At 42.8% G+C, this 15,318-nt stretch overlaps 1 protein-coding gene and 1 non-coding gene across 9 annotated transcripts in view; both read left to right on the top strand.

The window, feature by feature from the left end:
• Window positions 1-10,060, top strand: part of LOC128324039 (rho GTPase-activating protein 39-like) — a 126,901-nt gene extending 116,841 nt beyond the window's left edge. For all 8 annotated transcript variants that reach the window (XM_053248137.1, XM_053248130.1, XM_053248133.1 and 5 more), the window contains 5 exons: window positions 682-755; window positions 3,081-3,280; window positions 4,942-5,033; window positions 5,488-5,657; window positions 6,035-10,060. In XM_053248137.1, the coding sequence (XP_053104112.1) occupies window positions 682-755; window positions 3,081-3,280; window positions 4,942-5,033; window positions 5,488-5,657; window positions 6,035-6,229 (731 nt within the window). In that variant the 3' untranslated portion in view covers window positions 6,230-10,060. The remainder of the gene's footprint in view (window positions 1-681; window positions 756-3,080; window positions 3,281-4,941; window positions 5,034-5,487; window positions 5,658-6,034) is intronic.
• Window positions 10,061-11,697: 1,637 nt separating this feature from the next.
• On the top strand, window positions 11,698-11,766 carry TRNAA-GGC (transfer RNA alanine (anticodon GGC)). The gene has a single exon. It is a non-coding gene; the product is annotated as a tRNA-Ala (tRNA).
• The last annotated feature ends 3,552 nt before the right edge of the window (window positions 11,767-15,318 follow it).

Genomic DNA, 15,318 nt, shown 5'->3' with positions numbered 1-15,318 from the left:
TACTCCCCTGCAACTGGTATTCAGAGGTTCTAGTGTTATGGGAGAAGGAGAAGAATTTCTCTCTATCCACTTTCTCCACACCATGCATGATTTTATAGACCTCTATCATGTCTCCCCACAGTCATCTTTTTTCTAAACTAAATAGCCCCAGGTGTTGTAGCCTAGCCTCATATGAAAGGTGCTCTAGGCCCCTGATCATCTTGGTTGCCCTCTTCTGTACCTTTTCCAGTTCCACAATGTCCTTGTTTTGGAAAAACAAATGACTTATGGTCTTGGGTAGCAGCCAGAGTGCTGCTTGCACATTGTGTGCTGCTTATCACCAGTGCAGCTACATTTCTCACAGCACTCCAAGCTGCAGTAGATATGACAGCCTCGAGGGAAACTATTTTCAGTGTTGGAGAAAAAAAAGTAAGCCTAGAACAGGAGTGATTTCTTGTGGGAAAAGTCTGGATCTGCCACAAGAAGAAGTGCACTTTTATTGCACAATAAAACAGATCTATAGCAATCATTTATCTTGAGGAATAAGCTTGGATAGCAATCATTTATCTTGAGGAATAAGTTTGAGAGTCCCAATTAGGGAGAATACACACACAAAAATGTACTCTGGGGGGCATTTTCTCTTCTTTAAAATTCTCCAGTGCTGCTCTAAGACTACCCAATGCATTTGTTTCTGTCTTCTAGGTCTGCCAATCAGCACTTATGCCAGATACTGTTATCGGAAACTGAAAAAAGTTGCAGTCACAGGAGGCAAAAAGGTGAGGAAATTGCCATGCTCTCATCTATCTGGCTAATGTGAATCCGTTGATAAACTGGCAGCACAATACGTATAATGGATCTACACCAAATGACCCCTGCTGACTTGGCAAAGAGTCACCTTTTAACGTGGTGATTCTCTTTATTTAGCAGGGGGAGAGTAACTGGCCCTGTCCACCACCAGCACAGTACCTCCAGTGACTGTTGCTGGTGTCTATCTTGTGTTTCTTTTTAGATTGTGAGCCCTTTGGGGTCAGGGATCCATCTTATTTATTTATTACTAGTAATTTTTAGCCCGTTGTAATAATGGGCGCTAGCCTTAAGGGGAAAAGAGATTTATTTACGGCCCCGCCCCCCAAGTGCGGCCGCAAGCGGGCCCAGTCCTTTCCTGTTCGGCCACGGCAGCTACTGCCACCTCTTGCTGAGGCCGCGGCCGCCATCGGGGCTAGTCGCCCCGCCACCGCCTCACCCGCACTCTCGGTGGCGTCGCAGCCGCCGCCAACGGGGCCAGTCGCCCCACCGCGGCCACAACTACCTTTGGCCGAGGCCGCGGCTCCGCCGCCGCCTCGGCCACACTCTCCTCCTGCCGTTGGCGGCGGCCGCTTCTCCTTGGCCCGCCGCTTCTGCTCCTCCCGGCCCTCTCGCCGTAACGGCGGCGGCCGCCATCGGAGCCAGTCGCTCCGTCGCGGCCACCGCCTGGTCCAACATGGCCGCCCGTCTCTGGGTGGCCGTATCTTTTTCGCCCGATCTGGGCATGCGCGGAGCGCATGCCCAGATCGGGCGAAAAAGACACGGGCGGCACGGACGCACGCCCAAGGCTTTTATGGGTAAGGATTTCTCTGTGTAAACCACCCTGAGCCATTTTTGGAAGAGCGGTATAGAAATCGAATAAATACATAAATAAAATTCTCCTCTCCAGAACTTTTTGATGTGTAGAGAAAAAGAAAATTAAAAACTACAAATAAAGAACAGACGTTTTGACATACATACGTCAACTTCAGTGTTCCATGTCTCACTGTTTAAAATATTTAAACATGAATCCTCCTGCCATCCCTTTTACATTATTTTCACCTTTTTTATTGACATTGCCATTTGATGGCAATCTAACCTCCAAGCTTGACTACTGCAATGCGCTCTATGTGGGGCTGCCTTTGTACATAGTTTGGAAACTTCAGTTAGTTCAAAATGCAGCAGCCAGATTGGTCTCTGGGGTAACCTGGAGAGACCATATTATGCCTGTCTTAAAACAGCTGCACTGGCTACCGATATGTTTCCGGGCGAAATACAAAGTGCTGGTTATTACCTTTAAAGCCCTGAACGGCTTGGGTCTGGGTTACCTTAGAGAGCGCCTTCTTCAATATGATCCCCATCGCTCGTTGAGGTCATCTGGAGAGATCCGTCTCCAGTCGCCACCGGTATGTCTGGTGGCGACTTGGAACCGGGCCTTTTCTGCAGCTGCTCCTGGTCTATGGAATGCACTCCCGGCAGATATCCACAGTTTAGGCTCGCTGTTGGCCTTTAAGAGAGCCCTAAAAACCTATTTATTTGGCCTGGCCTTCCAAGGCTTATAAAGTGTTGTTTTTAAAAGTATCTTAATTGGATTTAAATAGTTCTAATCATTTTTGAATTGTTTTTATATTGTTTTTAGCATTGTTTTAATTGTGGGTTTTATGTCTTTTTAAAAGTTGTTGTACACCTCCCAGAGCCTCTGGATGGGGCGGTTTATAAATGTAATTAATAAATAATAAATAATAAATAAATGTGATAGTGTCAGTTCTCAACAAAATGTTGCCTGGAATCTTTGCCTGCCTGTGTCTCTCAATATCTGTTTCCATGGAGGCTGAACCCAAAGAAGCTTGGATCAGGAGTCTCTCTCTCTCTCTCTCTCTCTCTCTCTCTCTCTCTCTCTCTCTCTCTCTCTTATATTTGTATACCGCCCACAATATGGTAGTCTCTGGACTACTGAAGTTTACTGCCAGCCTACATATACACGCCTCCTGACATATGATATGGTTTTTGTTTTGGCTCTTGGATTCTAGCTAATTACTAAAAAAGAAAAATCAAGGAGATAAAATATAAAGTTATTAAGCCTTCTTGAAATATAGACACTGATCTGTTGATTTCTGTATATTCCCCTCCTTTTAGCATCATCCAATTTTTCTTCAGAGCACCCCACTATCCCACCTCAGAGTAGATACAAAATGCTTTTCCCTCACAGAGGGTACCTGGGAACATTCCATATACTTGGTGACCCACATACTGTGTCTACTCTTCCCAATCTTTCATAATATTTTTTTGCAAGTGTATTGTTTTTTTCTTGCTTTTAGGGCCTCCGGAAACCTACAATTGAGGAGATAGCACATGCCAAGAATGCCATTGTGACCCCTTCGTTGTTTGGCAGCTCTCTGGAGGAAATCATGTTACGGCAGCAGGACATGTATCCCAATAACAAGCTACCTTGGGTACAGACACAGCTGTCTCAGCAAGTCCTGGAACTGGGGGGAGAACAAACTGAAGGAATATTCAGGTGAGCTTGGCTTACTGGAGCTACTTAAATTATTCATTATTAGGTCTCTCAACACTGTACTGATGACCTGTAGTTGGACACACATGAGATTTCTGATTTGAGCTGAAATGGAACTGTATCTTCTCAAACTTCATTTATAGAAACAGTTTCAGTAGAGAAGGTAGCATTTATACCACAGTGAACGGTTTATAAAGCTTATGGGAATTCACATATCATGTCAGTTGCTTCCAAATAAGTTGCCCTGTGCCAGTGTTTATGAACTTGCTCCAGAGTAGATTGATACTGAAGAGAAACAGCCTCAAGAGTATACCCATTATTTCTCCCAATTTAGAGATTGTTTTCTGAAGTTTCACTAGCTATTACCTGTGGAGTAGCCCAGAGATCAGCCATTGGTCCTGAAAGACAGAGAGGGAAATAGCTACCGTCCCCACTTCAGCCATGAAAAGACAATAACCCAGTTGTGTCTTTCAGATTATCTTTGCATCCCAGCAGTGTTCCTGTGGCTTAATGTTAATTCTTCCAACTTGATATGGTTCTTAAGTAAGAAGAGGCATTGATTCTTTGGCACATAGCAACATAATTAGGACTTCCTCCATTGTATTTACAGAATGCAAACATTGCTTGTGGAAATGGTTACCTCCCCAGAGTTCTTAGAATGCAGCATTTCTGTTGAATTATTGCTCTGGTTAGCTCTGGACAGTTTTGAGAATGAATGTAAAGCATTTAGCTTCTTCTGTAAGGTTCAAAGTACCTTCAGCAAGCCAGCTGGGACTAAAATCTCCGTACTGGACAAATCTATGTTCTAGATGAGAAGGGAAATTGCAGAAGACACTTCAACAGTGTTGCCTGCATGATGTTGTTGTTGTTTGCAGTTTCCTCTCCCTCTTTCCTAGTACATCATCATGTAAGTGAAAGGCCTTTTAGCCATTGCCTCCATAGAGCCATCTAGGATGGAAAAAAGAAACTGCAGGAAACATGTGGGTACTACCATTTGTTCCTACAGCTTCCCCTGCCCTTTCTCTTTCCCCTCACGTAATAGACATTATAAGGATTTTATCACCTGCCTCTGTGAGGAGGTAAAGAATGGTAGTAATGCACTGGGGAAAATATAAAAATCCCATTATTGTTCTGTTTTTGTAAACTGCTCTGGGCAAGGTACTATATCCAACATTTAGAGGACAGTCACTACAAAAAATGGGACAGGGCCCATGGGACGCAAGTTGTAAAGCAAGTTCTGTGTCACATCTGTTAAATTAAGCAGGTTAAAATAGTTGTGTTGTGTTGTGTGTGATAAGTTTAAACTATTCACATTCAGAACTTGAATTATTCAATTTTAAAGTCCGTGTCATTGTTGTGAGCAGTAAGTTTCTTTGCAGTATGTATCCGCGAACTTGGACTACTGCTGACTGAGAAATCTATTACCAGAATAATAACACCACCATTTGTATTGTACCAGTATGATCAAGAACTTTATTTCAGCAAAAACTGTTGGAAAATTAATTTGATAATGTATATTACTTTCTTATCAAACAAGTGTATATCTCTCAGAGGGGCTCCAGCTAATTTTTGTAGTCTTGTTTGACCTTCTGGTTCCGGGACTATGTGAATTCCCTCCTCTGTACAATTGGAGTTCATTGCAGGCTCTCTGCATCTGCTTTCAGAATTCCTGGAGACATTGATGAAGTCAATGCACTAAAACTACAAGTGGATCAATGGAAGATTCCCAACAACCTAAGTGATCCTAATATTCCAGGTATGGAGAAACCACATAATAGTGTCCTGGGAGGAGTTGTGAATAGAACAGACAGGGAGAAAAGAGACAGAGAGTTCCGATTTAGTTATCTGCTGGATTAATATGTACTTGCCTTGTGTTTCCCTATCTCTTTGCTCATATTACCTGACCCTGAAACCATTGGCTGCCCTAAACCATTTCCCTTCAGAGTTTGAGCCCTGTAATTCCCAAAGGTCTGAAGTAGTAGAATTAGGGAGTGCTATCTTTCCTCCTAGAGATTGTCTGGTATAGGACTAGGAGGAGGAGGAGGAGGAGGTATGTCTTTATTGTGTAAGAAGTCCACTTTGGAATAGCGATAATGACAGGTCTCTTTCTCAAACTCTACTCTGGCAGCGCAGAGACTCTCCAACCTGGAGAGACTATCTGGTATATTTCTGTGTTGAAAGTGCCTCTCTTTCTCTGTCTGTCCTTGTAGCTTCTCTGTTGAAGCTGTGGTACCGGGAGCTGGAGGAGCCTGTCATCCCACAGCAGTTCTACAAAGAGTGTATCAGCAACTATGAGAATCCTGATGCTGCTGTGTCAGTGGTGGAACTCCTACCAGAGCTTAACAAATTGGTCTTGTGTTACCTCATCCACTTTTTACAGGTATGTTGATACACAATTTTGGGAATTAGGAATCAGTCTGATGCAGTCTAGCCACCTAGTGTCTTGTTGAGAAAGATAGGATATAAAACATTTTGAATAAATGAAGCAGCAAAAATAACCCACATGGTAGATCCACTCCAGGGCCTCTTATTCCACTCCTTATGGTGCTGCTCAGTCAACTTTTCAATTGACTTTGACAGTTTCAGTTTACTTTTCTTCTAGCATCTATTAGATGCTGTCCTATTTTAAGTTATTTCTTAACATTCAGTCTGCTCGATCCAGTTAAAGTGGTAGTTCTTTGGAGGACTAGAGAGACTATATTTGATTATATTGTGTTTTCTGCCTTTATTTGGGCTGTATCTCTCTTTATTTCACAGATATTTGCTCAGCCAACTAATGTGGGCAAAACGAAGATGGACGTGAACAACCTGGCCATGGTGATGGCCCCAAACTGTTTGCGATGCCAATCTGACGACCCTAGAGTCATCTTTGAAAACACCCGCAAAGAAATGTCCTTCCTGCGCATGCTAATTGTGCACTTGGACACCAGTTTTATCAAAGGAGTGGTGTGAAGAACTGGCTTCAAGGAAGATAGTATGAAGGGAGCAAGGAACTCTTGCCAATATTAGTTTATCTGAGCCTTGGATCTTTCCCTCTACAGTCTCCAGGCTCCTAGGAGTGTTGCTTTAACAGCTGTTTCTTATCCATTGTCGATGAGTCCAAAAAAGCCTCATGATATTGGAAGTCAGTGATCATAGCAGAAAGGGTCTTGAGGTGTCAGGGAGTCAAATCCCAGGCTGTTCTCTGAGGGCACTCCCCAAACCCTGGAATAGTTTCTTCCTGGGAAGTCAATATGCCAGAGGTAGACAGCGCCAGCACAGTAAAACACCACTGTTGAGTTATTTTACACTATACTGGGAATCCACTGTGCATTAAAAATGGGATGATTTATTGGAACAACTTCTGTTCAGATACTTAGCTTCCATTACTTTGAAGACTGGGCACTTCCACTAGTGGTGCGTCACACCCAGCAGGTAAAGGGTTGCTGTCTCAGGTTGCTATAGTGCTCATCCTGCCTTAGAGCAAAACCCACCAAGCCATCTCTGTCATTAGTATTGATGGCTGTGTTTTTCTCCAACAGCTTCCACCTGCCTTTTCTACCTTAAAAAATACCTCTTTCACCAAAGGCTGGGTTTAATAGCACTGGATGAGATATGGCTTGCAATCCAGGTTGGCTTTCTTCATGCCTGGGGTACTTTTACTACCCAGTTCAGATTAAAAGGGGCAGGCTCTTTTGAAGGCCATGAACAGACTACTTAACAATGCTGTTCTACAGTAAAAACAGCCACAGGCTAGAATTCAGGGAAGAGCAAAGCATTTTGGAAGTGACACTGCCTATCTCTTCCCTCTCCTGCCTTATGGTACTGTTCTGTATTACATCTCAAACTAATGTGTTATTTCATCATCTGAGCTAGATCACTCAAGCCACATAAATTCTTGCATCTCTCTGAGTAACTGCTGTGTCACATCAATGTAAATAGATTGTAGTTAGGGTTCCCCCACAGTGAAATGTTCCCTCTATGGTAAACTGCAGTTGTCATGATTCCTGTTGCCTTTCTTCTCCTTGCTTCAGCATAGACTGAAATCAGGTATCAAGTTGCTGTGAAGCTGTTGGGAGCAAGCACCAGCAGCCCAAAGGCTCCCACTGATCTCAGCATTGCCTTTTTTGTTCTGTTTGCCACTCAGGCTTACTCATGACCAAACTGGATGTGATATGAGAGATCTGTGATTAGGTCTTCTAACACTCTTTTCTTTGTTTAAAATAAGCAGTGGGGGCGATTTGGCTGGAGTCCACGGCGCTCAGAAAGGTTAACCCTTTCCCCCTTGTGCTGTATCCCATCACTCTTCACTAACTGACTGTGCAGGAGGGAGAAGATAAGTTACAGTGTTGCACCTGTCTTCTCCCCCACCCACCGCAGTTAACCTCTGGCCAGAGCAATGGCCCTAATCCAAATCTCACACACTACAACAGCTTCTTTTAACCCAAGAAAAAGACATCAGGAGATATGATTGTGGATCTCCCCCATGTAGCATGAATTTAGCTCTCGGAGAGTTCTTCTCGTTTGAAAAACACAGGACTAATCTCTAGACAGACGGGCAAAAGGATGCTAAGCAACAAGAGCAGTTGCAGATGAATTACTGCATAATTCTGGACTCTGTTACACTCTTACCAATGAAGTTGGCCTTTCCCCAGCAAGATTTCAGTCCTCTGACCACTTTGCCCTTTTCACTTCAGTCAGTGGGACCCATACTGATTTAAAAAGCAGAAAACATTTGACTCAGAACCATTGTTCTTTTCTATTCTCACATTACTGGCACATCCCTAAAACTGGAGCCTTCTGTATTCTTTCCTCTGTGTCATTTTGGAAGTGATTGTCAATTGTTCAGTGAACAAGCCTCTGAACAGAAGCAGGCTTGAGCTGTTTGGAAAGAGGCTGGCTGATGGTAATGTACCATGGAGGAATCCTTTAAGAAGATGGAGTCAGGCTTGGAGCATTTCCTTTGCCAGTAGGAATGTGATGAGTCTTAGGGAGGAATGAGTACTTCTAGTGGCTGATGTGATCTTAATGGGTAGAGGAATGCATGCTTCCCTTTGGTTGTCGCTCTTACTAGGACTAAAAGGCTCTTGTATTTCGTTATGTGGAATCAAATTTGCTGCTGTTTTCTCTGTTGGAGCCAGTTTTACTGAAAAGTCAGTTCCTTTAACTTAGTTTATATGACAATGTCAAAGCCTCTGTCAGTCTTTACCTTTGGTGTGCCTTTTCCCAGCTGTCTTTTTAAATTTAGTTTATTTTCAATTTAATTGTCAATTATTTAAACATCTGAACTTGATCATTTGAAAATACTGATTTCAGGATTCAAGCAAGGCCATCATTAGAGACCCAGATTACACATTGCATGGAGATGCATATCTTCCCAGTAACATATGGTTGTTGGGGGGAAGGGGTGACATGATTCACTATATGAGGTTTTCCCCACCCCACCTTCATACCACTTCATTGACTGCCATTTACAGAGCGTGAGAAAACAGTAATGTGATATGACGCTACATAGCAGTTTATTTTAGGGATGGGCACGAATCGAGATTTGTGCACAGATTTGAAGCTCAGCCAGGGCACCTTTCAAAGTGAGAGGAGCCATTTGCCGCAGCTTTCTGCTGCAGTGGCACTCCCGCCAGCATCCTTTGTGTAGTGGCAGCACGCACATGGCAGCCACGCATGCGCGGAGGCCATGTGTGTGCTGTCACTGCATGAGAGGTGCTGAGGAGTGCACTGCAGCAGTAAAAAACTGTGGCAAGCAGAGGAGGAGCAGGTATTGACCTGCTTTCCTCACTTTTAAAGGTGCCCCGGCTGAGCTTTGAATCTGTGCACAAATCGCGATTCAGGCCCCTCCCTAGTTTATTTTAATTAAACAATACTAGAGAGAGGCAGATAGATGGTACCTACATATATGCCCAAACGTATAGTTCGGGTCTGAGCTGACCCAGAATTCAGGTGATCACTGTGATGTGTATAAAGTGTTCTGTTCTCTCTCTTTGGACAGTTGCATTTTATGAAGTAGATCAGCCTGAGTTGAGGAAATGGGTGCTATTCAGACAGGCTCCTCTGCCAGGATTTTGCCAGTGCTCACTGGATGTTAAATGGGACCTTAATGCTTGTGCCAGATTATTAGGACTGCAGTTCTTTACAAACATTTGGAAGTAAGTCCCATTGAACTTCATGGGACTTACTTGTGAGTAAACATGCATCGACTCAAGTGTTAAAACATTGAGTCTGAGATCTACTTTTGGCATTTTTCAGGCCTGGCAGAACAAGAGTCCCCTACTTCTATTTCAAACCTAAAGAAAATATAGTTTCTTCTATTTAACACAGAGTTCATATCCATGCAGCTATCTATGGACATATGTTTGTGGCTAAACAATGGGGTTACCTTCATGTTCTAAAAATATTTCCTTTTAAAATGGGAAATGCTGAGCAATATTCACAGTGTTGTGTTTATTGCCCTTCTTTCTATTAAAAAAAATCAAATCAAATCTTTTCTAACCTGTTTCAAGATGTCCTCTGTGTATACACCATTCTCAAGTTCAAAAACTGCAGCCAACTACATGGTGGGTAATAATTAAAAAACCCCTGGCACTTAGATGTAGTTCAAGCATAGACAGATAATTTTATATTAATGCTCCCCGCCCCCTGCCCCCAGGCTGTAAAATAGGCTACAAATTACACTGGATTGTTTTCTTTTTGCCAATATGTTTGTAAATGTGAATCAGCAAAATATCCTGTCTCTTATTATTATTATTATTATTATTATTATTATTATTATTATTAAAGAATAATTGAACATCTTGTGGTCAATAATTAGCTTCTGTGTGTTTGTGAAAATTGGTTTATTTATGTATAGTTTTAAACTAGCTGTGTGCTTTGGCTAAGGCCAGCAAGGTCATTTGCACTACTTCTAGGCATCTGCAAGGCTGTCTTTTTCCTAATCAGTCCAGGTCTACAGCCTGAATCCAAGCATGTTTGTGGCAATTGAGTCATCTGAGCACTTCATCACGAGCTCAAACTCCAGTTCAGCTTTTGTGGTTCTTTGTGGTGGCCTTCTCACTTGTGGTTTTATTCTTATAACAGAGTGTTCATATTACTGCTTTACAAGCACACTCAAAGCAACCTACTGGGGCATTCTGTCCATACATAGGTTTGTATTAAGGTTAGTCCTCATGTTTTCCAGTTTTGCTCCCGAGGCAGTCAATACCATGTATGTTAGTCCAGGTGCCTATGCCTATAATAGCAGGGATTGTGCCAAATCATCTAACAGTGGACATTCTGAACCTTTGTCTGAATTAAGTGAAGGACTGAATGTAAGCTAGCCTACTAAACCCTATTCCAAACAAAATAGAAGTACCAAAAATAGGAGATAAAACAGATTTGGATAGAGGTGTTCAGCCTGTTTTGGATGGGGTTGTGGTCCTACTGAATGAACAGATCCCCAGTTTGGGAGTGCTCCTGGATGCAGCTTTGCTCCCAGATAGACAGGTGGCAGCTGTGGCCAGGAGTGCTTTTGCTAAGCTTCATCTGGTGCATTGACTGTGACCTTTTTCTAGGAAAGCTGATCTTGCCGGTTATAGATGCCTTGGCCACTTCAAGATTAAATTAATATAACACACTCCATGTGGGGTGTGCTGGAAGCTTCAGTGAGTGAAAAATACAGTGGCAAGGCTGCTAATGGGAACATAGTCTTTTGACCATATAATACTAAGATCAGCTGCACTGCTCCTCCTTATTTGCTTCCAGGTCCAATACAAGGTGCCAGTTATCACTTTTGAAACCTTCAGTCAGACCTTCAGAGGTGGAATGGACCTTGGTCTTTTTGTCCAACCCTCTGCTCAGTGCAGGAAACTGCTACAGATGGCTATCCAGCCCCTGTTTGAAAGCCTCCAGCGAAGGGGAGTTTATCTTTGCATGAGGCAGACTTTTTTCATTGTCAATGTCTGCACCTGGGTCTAGAAAGGCAGCACACAAGGAAAGAGCTGTTGACTGAGCAAAAGCTAGCACCCAACGGAGGTGTTATATAGTAGCCAGGAGTCCTGCCCCTTCTTGGATCTCAGGCCAGCCCTGATCCAAAACAAGCACCTGAGCGGGATTCCCCTCCTCTCAAATAGACCCAATGGAAGGGAGGCCCCAAGCAAGCACTCCAGAGCTGAAGTGCAGCCCTGGCATAGTGTCACATCTACTCCTAGGGCTCCAGGAACAATGGAGGGGGTTCTAGGGATAGGACAGGAGCCCTTCTAAGGGGCACTGTATCCCCAGAATTAATCCAAGGGGCCAACTGAAGGGAGAGGGGACAAGCTCTGGTTGTTCAGGGTCTGATGAGTCTAGGAGGTTTCTCTGTTGAGGTGCGTTCCTCCTCTGATTGGGTCTCCTCTGGGTCAGAGTTTAGATTGGTTCCTGACAGTTCCACAGCTCTTAAAGTTAGGAACGGAGCCGTAGCTCAGTGGTAGAACATCTGCTTGGCATGCAGAAGGTCCCAGGTTCAATCCCTGGCAGCATCTCCAGGTAGGGATGGGAAAGATTCCTGCCTAGAACCTTGGAGAAGCTTCTGCCAATCAGTGTAGACATCACTAAGCTAGGTGAACCAATGGTCTGGCTCATTATAAGGCAGCTTCTTATGTCCCCAGGAAGTTCTTCCCAATGTCTAGTCTAAGTCTGCTTTTTTGCAATTTCAACCCATTGGTTCTAGTCTTGCCCTCAGGTACAAGAGAGAACAAGTTAGCTTCTTCTATGTGACATATATTTGAAGATGTCTTGTCATCTCCCCTACGTCTTCTTTATGCTAAATAGAGAAGTTAACTCCTGCTAACTGGGCAAAGAGGCACCTTTTACCATGGTGATTCTCTTTATTTAGCAGGGAGAGAGTAACACGCCCTATCCACCCCCAGCACAGTACTTCCAGTGACTTGCTGGTGTCTACCTTATGTTTCTTTTTAGAATGTGAGCCCTTTGTGGACAGGGAGCCATCTTATTTATTTGCTATTTCTCTGTGTAAACCGCCCTGAGCTATTTTTGGAAGGGCGGTATAGAAATTGAAGAAATAATAATAATAATAATAATAATAATAATAATAATAATAATAAGTGGTAGAAAATGAAGATGTAAAAATATTATGGGACTTCCGACTACAAACAGACAAACATCTGCCACACAATACACCAGATATCACTGTAGTCGAGAAGAAAGAAAAACAAGTCAAAATAATCGACATAGCAATACCAGGGGATAGCAGAATAGAATACAAATAAATAGAAAAAATCACCAAATACAAAGATCTACAAATTGAAATTGAAAGGCTGTGGCAGAAAAAGACCAAAATAATCCCAGTGGTAATTGGCGCCCTGGGTGCAGTTCCAAAAGACCTTGAAGAGCACCTCAACACCATAGGGGCCACAGAAATCACCATCAGCCAATTACAAAAAGCAGCTTTACTGGGAACAGCCTATAATTCTGCGACGATATCTATAACAATTGATGATAAAATTCTGGCATCCCAGGTCCTTGGGAAGGACTCGATGTCTGGCTAAAACAAACCAGTCAATAACACCTGTCTGACTGTGTAACCAAGAAATAATAAACATGCCCAAATCCTTCAAACTTTCCTCACAAGACTCTGTTTTCAGACGCTTCACCATCTTTGTTGCCTTCCTCTGTACCTGTTTCTGTTTACCAATGTCCTCCTTAGAATGTGGTGCCCAGAAGTGGACACAAGTGAGACCTGACCAGTGTAGAATAGAGCAGAATGATTAAGTGACGTCTCATGACTTGCCTCAGTCAATGCAGTCCAAGACTGCATTAGCTTTTTAGCAACTGCATGGCCATCAAGGAAGACCCAATAGTTCATATATAAACTATAGCAATGTTACCAAAGTTAGTAAGTCATATTTTTTAAAGCAAGAGGATTTTACTCTTTGGCATTCTTATCTAGTAAGGTAAAGGTAAAGTGTGCTGTCAAGTCGGTGTCAATTCCTGGCAACTACAGAGCCCTGTAGTTGCCTTTGGTAGAATGCAGGAGGGGTTTACCATTGCCTCCTCCCGCACAATATGAGATGATGCCTTTCAGCATCTTCCTATATTGCTGCTGCCCGATATAGATGTTTCCCATAGTCTGGGAAATATACCAGCGGGGATTTGAACCGGCAATCTCTGGCTTGCTAGTCAAGTCATTTCCCGCTGCGCCATTAGGTGGCTTTCATATCTAGTACATAAGCCCATTTGATTGGTTATAACAATAACCACCTAGTTTATTATAAATAGGTATTGTGATATAGTGTTGCTTCATAAACCAATGTGGGTGAAGAGTGATATCTAACATTGCTTTAAATCAGAATTAACAATGGGCAGTTTGCAGAAGTCACAATATTTGGGTTGATTTCAGGAAAGGGAGTTAAGTACGGAGGCTCAACCTTTGACCTTAGGCAAGCTTTGCAGTCAAGATGGCTGCAAAAGTCATATGCAGTACATGCATGTGTCTGTCACAGCAGAATTTTTTATTCAAAGGAAAATGTATACTTGAAGTGAATGCTGTGTGACATGAAGAAAAAGCTGAGCAGTCTGGGGGCCCAGGTGGGAGAATGCTTGGGATACCCTATATATGAATTCCATTATGGCAAAAATGTGAGTTATCAACGTGTAATAAATGTGGAGACATTGCCTTATGTCCTTCCCATATTGGCACCATTCAAAACTACCCACCTTGGTTTGAAGCCATTGTTCCAGCAAACAAAAAACAGGCCTCATTGGACCAGAATGCTTCATAGATAAAATAAGTACTCTTGTATTCCTCAGAAGTAGTAATCACAGAGAAGCGGAATAGTATAGGGCATGGCACAGCGCCGCTACAGCTGTTTCCAAGTCTTTGCTGAGACCAGCAGCATCAATCATAGGGGAATTATAAGCAGAGACCAACCCAATTTATGTAACATATTTTGGTACCAATTTTTGATAAATACATCTGACCCAAGCAAACAGATGTTTGTTTGTTTTTAAAAACCCACCAAATGGCAAATAAATAATTAAAATGGCAGTAGATTGTGAGCCCTTCGGAGACAGGGAGCCATCTTATTCATTTTTATTTGTTATTTCTCTATGTAAACTGCTTTGGAAGCTGTTGTTGAAAAGCGGTATATAAATATTTGTTGTAGTTGTTGGAAGTATAAAATCCAGCAGTGCAGTTTAAAAGCGTCAAAATAAGTTAAAAGTCAAATGAAATAAAAATGTTGGGATTGCCCACTTAAAAATAGCAAGTGTGGAGGCCTGACATATTTCCCTGGGCAAATAATTCCATAAACATGTTGCCACAACAGAAAATACCCTGTCCTTGGCTCCTGACAATCAGTTAGTGGCAGGCAAAAGAGCAGGGCCTGAGATAACTATCTTAGGTCCCAAATAGGCTCACAGGGATGCAAACAGTACTTAAGGTAACTTGGTCCCAGGCACTATAGGGTTTTTACATCCATAACTAGCACCTTGAACAGAACTTGGAAGTGGATTGGCAGCCAGTGTTGCTGATACAAGATAGGTCTAATATGTTCAAACTGTTGTGGATCTGTCATCAACCTGGTAGCTATATTTTTAACCAAACTGTTTTCAAAGGCAACCCCATGTAGAGCGCATTATAGTTGCTAAGTACTATGGATATAACCAGCACATGGATAACTGACTAGATCTGGCTTCTCCAGATAGGGCCACAATTGCTGAATCGGCTGAAGGTGGTGCAAGGCACTCCTGGCAGCTGCCATCACTTGGATGTTCAGGGATAATACCAGGACTCCTGAACTGTGCACCTGCATTTCAGAGGGAGTGCAACACCATCCAGAGCTGATTAAACTTCCACCCAGTTTGATGGAATTTCCAACTAACACTTATTTCTTGTCGGGATTAACTTCCCTAAGCGTATTTGTCCTCATCCAGATCAGAATGGCTTCCAAGCACTGGTTCAGGGTATCCACTGCTTCAATTCAAACTAAAGGTAGAGCTAGATGTCATCCACATATTGATTACACTGTAGCCCAAGCCTCCAAATAAAGTCCCCTAGCAGTTTTATGTAGGTA

Source organism: Hemicordylus capensis, chromosome 4 (genome assembly GCF_027244095.1).
Source record: "Hemicordylus capensis ecotype Gifberg chromosome 4, rHemCap1.1.pri, whole genome shotgun sequence".
NCBI classification, from domain to species: Eukaryota; Metazoa; Chordata; class Lepidosauria; order Squamata; family Cordylidae; genus Hemicordylus; species Hemicordylus capensis.
This window is presented reverse-complemented; position numbering and strand designations above follow the sequence as displayed.